The sequence below is a fragment of the Pygoscelis adeliae genome, unplaced genomic scaffold (assembly GCF_000699105.1).
Source record: "Pygoscelis adeliae isolate BGI_AS28 unplaced genomic scaffold, ASM69910v1 Scaffold245, whole genome shotgun sequence".
Taxonomy (NCBI): domain Eukaryota; kingdom Metazoa; phylum Chordata; class Aves; order Sphenisciformes; family Spheniscidae; genus Pygoscelis; species Pygoscelis adeliae.
The window spans coordinates 505362-512542 of record NW_008824766.1 but is presented as its reverse complement, the minus strand read 5'-3'; the positions used below and the strand labels follow the sequence as shown (position 1 = coordinate 512542).

At 38.4% G+C, this 7181-nt stretch overlaps 1 protein-coding gene across 1 annotated transcript in view; it reads left to right on the top strand.

Moving 5' to 3' along the window:
* The window catches only part of ARMC9 (armadillo repeat containing 9), a 70571-nt gene that overhangs the window by 12731 nt on the left and 50659 nt on the right, over positions 1–7181 (top strand). Inside the window, exons 7-8 of the mRNA XM_009323592.1 lie at positions 3800–3957; positions 5499–5597. Coding sequence (XP_009321867.1) covers positions 3800–3957; positions 5499–5597 — 257 coding nt within the window. The remainder of the gene's footprint in view (positions 1–3799; positions 3958–5498; positions 5598–7181) is intronic.

The window sequence follows — 7181 nt, the reverse complement described above, 5'->3', positions numbered from 1 at the left end:
ACTCTTTCCTTGTCCCCTATCCTGACTCAGATGGCAATGATTTAACATTTTAAACAAGCAACTAAATATTAATTTTTACCTGACTGGTAGCTCCCTGATCTGTCTGCATGAATGCTGTTACTGGTTATGGGGATATGGCAGGGATGCAAGGGGGGAATGGGGCAGCACAGGACCAGCTCTTCCAACAGCTGTCTGTACTTGGGTCAGCTACATGTCAATGATGAAAGCTTCCTGCCCTCTTGGTAAGAGAAACTTTAATTAAATATTTTTCCTTTTTTAGTAAAATTACTTACATGTGAGACAATAGTGATATAAAAAACGCAAGGTATGTCAAGGCTTTGTGATTCTTCTCTTTGACTCTCTTTTCTCAGTAAAGACCAGTGTTTATAATTGATAATCCCTGGATTTAACAGGCAAGAGGTAAGTTGGACCCTGATTCTTAGTTGCAAAAACTAGCATTCATGAGCTGCACTGAGTTTTGGTTATGTAGTTTTTTCTGCTGACTGTAGTTGGAAGACGAATTTTCACAACTGGAAGTTCTCCCCACTGGGCTATGAAAAGCAAGCAAATTATGAGTAGGTTTATGTTTCATGACTTGGTGCTTCCAACTTTCCTCTGAGTGAAAGTCACACTCTAGATATGCCCACTGGAAATTCTGAATCAAATGTGTTGTATCACAGTTAAATAAAAACGTATTCCAATTTGCTCATCTAGGCAAAGGAATAAAGCGCTGAAAAGTGGCTAGTTTTGTGCAATGGTTGCTCTCAGAATCTTTATTAGTTTAGAAAAATATTCTTGTTTTGGAGCAGTCTCATATTAAAGCTGTGGTAGCACTTTAGCAGTGATGGCTGTGGAATAAAAATAAAATCAAAGTTTAATTATTATCAAGGAAGAATAATGTGGGTTGTCTTTGGAAGCTGTCTTAACTTCTGATTTTTAAGTTGATGAATATTGATTGCAGTTGAGATGGTTTTAACAGCTTAAAGAATTGTAAAAAGTTTGGCGTTCTCAGCAAGATTACTTGATGTTACTGGGAGCTGTTCTAGTGTTCTTTTTTTTTTTTCCAAGTGCATTTTGGTGGATTTGAACAGGATCTGTGGCTTGTCTTGGCTTCTATTCTTATTTCACACCAGTTTTGGCTCCCTCCTAGAAAGTATAAGGAAAATATCATAAGGGTGGCTTGATTTGCAGTTTGATATCAGGTGTCAGTCACAAATCCTGCAGGTGCAGAGTGCTGTGATTCATGAATGATTCTCAGCAGCCATTCTTAGAGGGGAGGAGGCTGTGAGGGTAAAATAACTTCTGTTGGTTTTTTTTTTCCCCTTAACTCACAAATTTTGAAAAAATACAGATTAGAATTAAGAAAATGTACCTTCTCTGTATTCCATGCTTTATTTTAAGACTGTCAATTTATAGCTAAAGTCTATTAATGCACATTTTCTCTAAAAGATCCTATTAAAAAGATAATTTTGCTAAATTTTCTGAAAGTAAAAATAAGCTGTTCTGCCCATCTACTGCTTTTCATATAAATGAGATGAAAGCAGCCTATTTCAGAAACCCTAAATATCCATACGATGTGACAGGTTTTTAAAGCAATTTCCAACATCTGAATTCATAGAGCTACCTAGTGACTTTGATCTTTTTAATTTGTAATAAAAGCTTTATGAACAGTTGTATTTGAATAGTATTTTTCTGGCAGTTTTGCATCTCATAGGGTCACGTGTTTATTGCTTTTTGAAGCAGTTTGTCGGAAGTTGTTTGGCAGATATTTGTGCATGTAGTAGTACATCACTACCTGCAATATAATTAGATCGCCGTTGTAGAGGACGACTTGTGAAGGCTCTACCAGATAAGCCGTGGTGCTAATACGGCACTTCCATTCCCCATTTTTCCCTCTGCTTAAGATTACCACCCTTATGCCAGCTGCCATGGGACAGCAGAGGTTCGTGCCGGAGTTCAGAGAGCAGGGGAGCAAATGGCAAGGGACAGTTTTTAAATAACTACACCTAAATTCTCCAGAGCTTGTTTATCATAGCTGCAAGGTATTCTATTCTGAGGTTTTTTTAAACACAGACCGTAATTGTGTGGTGAAACTTTGTACTGCTTAGGATTCTCCAAATGAAGATCCCAAAGATTTCTACTTATATCATAACGTTTCCCAATGCTTCTATGTTACGGGAACATATGATCTACATCTTTATGGAAAGAGACAGTGAATCATGAAAAAGGATAATGGTTTCCTCAGAGATCATGGGCAAAGTCTGTTCAAAGCCAGGAATAGGAACTAGTTTTTCTAGTTTCCAATTTTGCATCTTAGCTACTTACTTTTTCTTCCCTCTGGGTCTGTTTGGACCTAAACTGTGTCATATTGTGCTGTTTGGAATGCTCTACTCTGACCCGAAAATATTTTAAATCTGTGAAAATGAATCCTGCTTCTGTCTGAAACCCTGTAGTCAAGCTGATTCCTGCCCATTGTTTAACAGAAAGTCCTATGGCAACTATTCAGTCTGTTTGCCGATGGGCATGATGCCATTTTCACAACACTAGAGCAATACTGGCTTCTCAGCAAACTAATTTAAAACATAATGTTCTAGCAAAATATATAAACATCAGCAGTAACAATAGAATTATTGTGCCTCCCTTCATAGTTTTGTACAGTGCTCATGAAGATGAGCACTGCGGTACACAGCTCCAGATTCCATGCCTGACTTCCATGTAGAACGCTAATTTGGCTAGGGCTGAGACTGGGATGGAGGATACGGATTTTGGTGCTTAGTTTGCTTCTTTCGTCTCTAAAGTAATTGAACCCAATGGAACAAAATGTATCAGGAACATAACTTTTTTTTTTTTAATTTAGACAGAAATAAAAGAAAAATTTGAGTTATTTTCAGAAACTAAAGGTACTAAAAGTAACTAATATAGCTTACCATCAACCAGTAAGTGATGGAATCACCTGAAAAATTTTGTATAGAAGTAGAGAATGAAGTAGAGAATTCCCTGCAACTTCGAGGAACTCAGTGAATATTTTAATAGCACATGAGGAACTGGATAACTTGAATGTTTGGCGTTCTTTCTGTGAGTTGCCACATTTTCCTTAAAAGATAGAAGACTTAGTATTTACTTTAAAATAAGCAAAGCACTACATAACCTAAATATCAGTGGTCTATTTCTATAAATTAACTGGAGAAGACACCCAGCCTCACAGTGTAATCTAACAAACACTGGCATGAATCTCTGGGTACTGTTGTTCTTCTGTTTTGTTGTTTTATCTTTGAAGTGGCTGCTTGAACTTTCCAGTTGCTCAGTGTGATAATGTTTTTTACCCAGTTACTTTAGTAAATGTAGAAGATAGTGTATGAATCTCATCTGCAGATAGCAAGTTCAGTTAACCAAGTCTGAGCTGCATTTTGTCATATATTCTTCTGATTCGATGCCCACAGCCTCGTTTTGTCTCTGATAGCATGGAACTTCTTGTATTAACAGTCCTTTAAAACAGTATCCTCTTCACAAATGTATTCAGGGATGTTTACTGTCTAATAGTTGTATTGCTGCTGTAACTGTGAAGCAATTGTTTCTTTGGGCAATTAAGGCAAAATAAATACTTGTAGCTGTTGTGATGAAATGAAATCACACTAGTAGTGTGGAATTATCCTTGCAGTGAAATTCCGCCCCGTGGATAAAAATAATTCCACAGCAGCAGTTGAAGTTGTCCCTTCAGAGCAGTAAAAATGCTTGTGGGTTCTTTTGTCCTTTCGGTTGAAAAGGTGATGTTATTTCTTTTTTATTATTATATTGACAGAAATGTTGCAACATCTTCACCAACAGTTAGTGGAATCTGAGCATAGGACCATGACCTACCTGAAACGATTTAACAAAATGCAGGCGGACTACCATAATCTCATAGGAGTCACTGCAGAGCTGGTGGATTCCTTGGAGGCCACAGTCAATGGCAAGATGGTAAGAGATGACTCAGATGTGTACTTCCCCCCCGAAAATGGAGAGAGAACGCCACTAAAATGTGAATTAAACTTTGTAGTTATGATCATTTCTGTAAGTACTGTGTCTCTTTACTAATGAAACACAGCGCTTTGGATGAGAGATTCTTCCGTTGCTGCTGTGTACTAGGATAAAGTTAGTGCAGAAGTTGGGTTGAATTGTGCTGGCTCAGAAATCTTGAAGAAACTATCACCATCTCACAAGACATCTCAGATCTTTTGTGAGAGTCCCCTTTTGAGCTTTGGCATCAGCAGTGATTAGAGGGCATTTCTGTGATTACTGACTGCAATCCAGCCCATCAGAGGTTGTTGTATATTTAAAACTGCTGCCAAGTCTGTTTTAAGTTACACTGTGGTGGAAACCAATCTTCTCATCTAAAATTTTGGTGAGGAAGAGCTTTGCTCTCTGTTCTGCTAAGCTGAACTTGTTAATTTAATTGGTAAAGGGAACTGGGGTAGGAGTGAATGAGTTATTCACTGTGTGAAACAGGCCACACATGTGACTGGAGAAGGTACAACTTTCTTATGGATATTTTTTATACAAAGATGATTTTATGCTTCATCTTTTGTGCCGTCTTCTCTGCGAGCATGCCTCAGTACTATAACTGTAACCTGAAGATTATTATTATGGTAGATGTTAGTGGCCTCTAGATGCTTTTAAAAGAGCTGTGAATTGTTAGCAGGGAGAATGACCTCGGAGTTCCTGGGCAGTCATTTGATCCTTCCCAAGTGTATCCAGCTGAGGGTGCTCTTTCGTTATGGATCTTGGTTTCTGCCACTTCTGAATCCAAAGTGGAGTTGGGTACTGAATAAAATCGTGTTGAAGTTACAGCATTCTGAATTTGAAGGGCTTTGTTGTCTCGCTATAGGTCTGAGAATATCAGAAGTGTCCCCATCCGTGTTTCTATAATCTCAGTTCTCTCACCTCTGTTCTGGGGAAGCTAATAACTGTTCTGAAATCAAGCAGTTCTATTGTGGTGTAGATTTCCCAAAACAAAAAACCTAAACCCGCTGAGATGTTTTGCATTGAAACACAAAGTGCTGTACTGTGTAATTAATATTTATTCTCTCTGCTGTACAAGACAGTCGTGTAAGTTCTGCTCTTTAGCTAGACGACACATCAGCATATCATTGTCTAAGTCTAAAGCACAAAACTGCTTCATATTTACTGTTGGACAACTTACCTTTTGATTGAGGAAAATCTGTATTCAAACACAGATGTGACAAATTCTGTTTTTCTTCTAGACTCTGAAAGTGTTTAGCATTAGTCTTGTGAATAGCATAACTATTCTCAGATGAAGGGAGTTTACAGTTTTCTTAATTTCTGAACAGAACTGTAGTTGCAGTGTATACCTTGTGCTTGCATCGATGAGTCTCAGGTGTGTGATTTCTTGCCCTCTTAAAAAAAAACAAACCACAAACCTTTAATATAGAAACACTTGTCTGGTAGAAAGTGTATGTTTTATATAGTCCTATTCTCTCTTTATGTTTCCTACTTTTTAGATCACACCAGAGTATCTTCAAAGTGTTTGTGTTCGCTTGTTTAGCAATCAGATCAGACAAAGTGTAGCACATAGTATTGACTTCACAAGGCCTGGAACTGTAAGTATTAATGTTTGGGTTTTTTACAGTAACTATCTCAAAAGACAATACCACTTAGGCTGTATGTTGAACAACAAATGTGAGATAGTAAAGACAAAACATAATGTGTCCAAGCTTTTATAAGAATATGGCAATACATAAGGTTTTGTTGATCTCAAATGCTGGTGAATGACGTGGTTACGCAGTGATAGCTGCACAAGTATGATTAATTGTGTATCTGTTAAAATGCTAACTGAATGTTAAAAAAAAAAAAACCACCACCCTAAAGTTAATGTCCTGAGTGTGGTTTGATGGCACATCTTAGCCAATTTAATTTAGCTAAAAAGGAGTGGTGGTGTTGCTCAGCTCTGGACATGTGCTCTGTTCCTTTCTGCTGTCAGTGATGCTCCTATAACCGTAGAGTGAATTGGCTTAGCCAGCTTCTCCTTTAGGAGAAGCATCAGACAGGATCATGAGAACAAATGGGGAAAAGAGAAGGAAGGGAGGACTTCCCTTTTTTGTAAGAGCTAGTTGATAGATGGGCAGTTTGATGATACACCTAAGCCACATCGTTGATTTACATCATGGGCTTTAACCCCATATCTAAAGATCTTTGATCTTATTGATAAGCAGCTCAGAGTCCCTAGGGCTTTTATCTTCGCACTCCACCAGCCTCTTGTTCCTTTTCAGATGGCTGCAGTATAACTAGCTGCTTGTGCCCATTAATGTTCTGCTCAATCTCTTCTGCCTAAATGGAGAGGGAGCCTTCCCCTCCCTCTGCCTAAATGGAGGGGGAGCCTTCCCCCCCCCCCCCCCCCAGGAGCAGAACCAGCTTAGGATAGTTTCTAGTGTCTGTGAAACTGTGCCTGGGGGTGTGACATTTTAAATGACTTAATGATAGTGTAAGAGCTGTTCAGTGGTACAACCTTTTTTAATACCTAGCTTGTTCAAATTTTTCCAATAAGTGTTAACATTAAAACTGCATTAAAACATTTTAATATTAAAATATTGTGTGCCACTGCTTCACAAAGACAAGCCACAGTCATGAACTGTGCTTATTGTTTTTGCCGTGGCAGACATTCATGTATACTTAACTTTGTAGTAGAAGAGCTTTGTGAAGTGTCAAAGGAAAAGCAGAAGAAAATAAGATTGTTGCTCCTTATTCTAGCCAAGGTTTTTAATAACAATGACGCTATGGGTACATTTTGTTCCTCTTGAAAATCTGTTACAGAAAGATGAGGAGATAATAAAAATGTTCCTTTTTCTTTTCTATGTGCTAATATTTTCAGAGATAAATATTATTCCTCATTGCTCTTCAAGCTGTTTTAAATGCCCTCACTTCCCTGTTAATGGTCAGAACTCCTTTCTCTGACTTGCCATGTATTTAGGAGGTGCACTCTTAGCAGCTTTTGCAGGCTGCATATCCCAGGGTTTTGGGAAGGAACCAGGATCTCTGTTTGTCTGCTACCTCAACATTAGGGGCTGTCTGTAACTCCTCTCTCCTCAGATTTACACCATGTCCGTGGTGCATGGTTATGCCATCTCCACCCCATAATCTGTACCCCCCAATCTTTCTTCTAACCAACAGTTTTCAGGTGTCTTCCC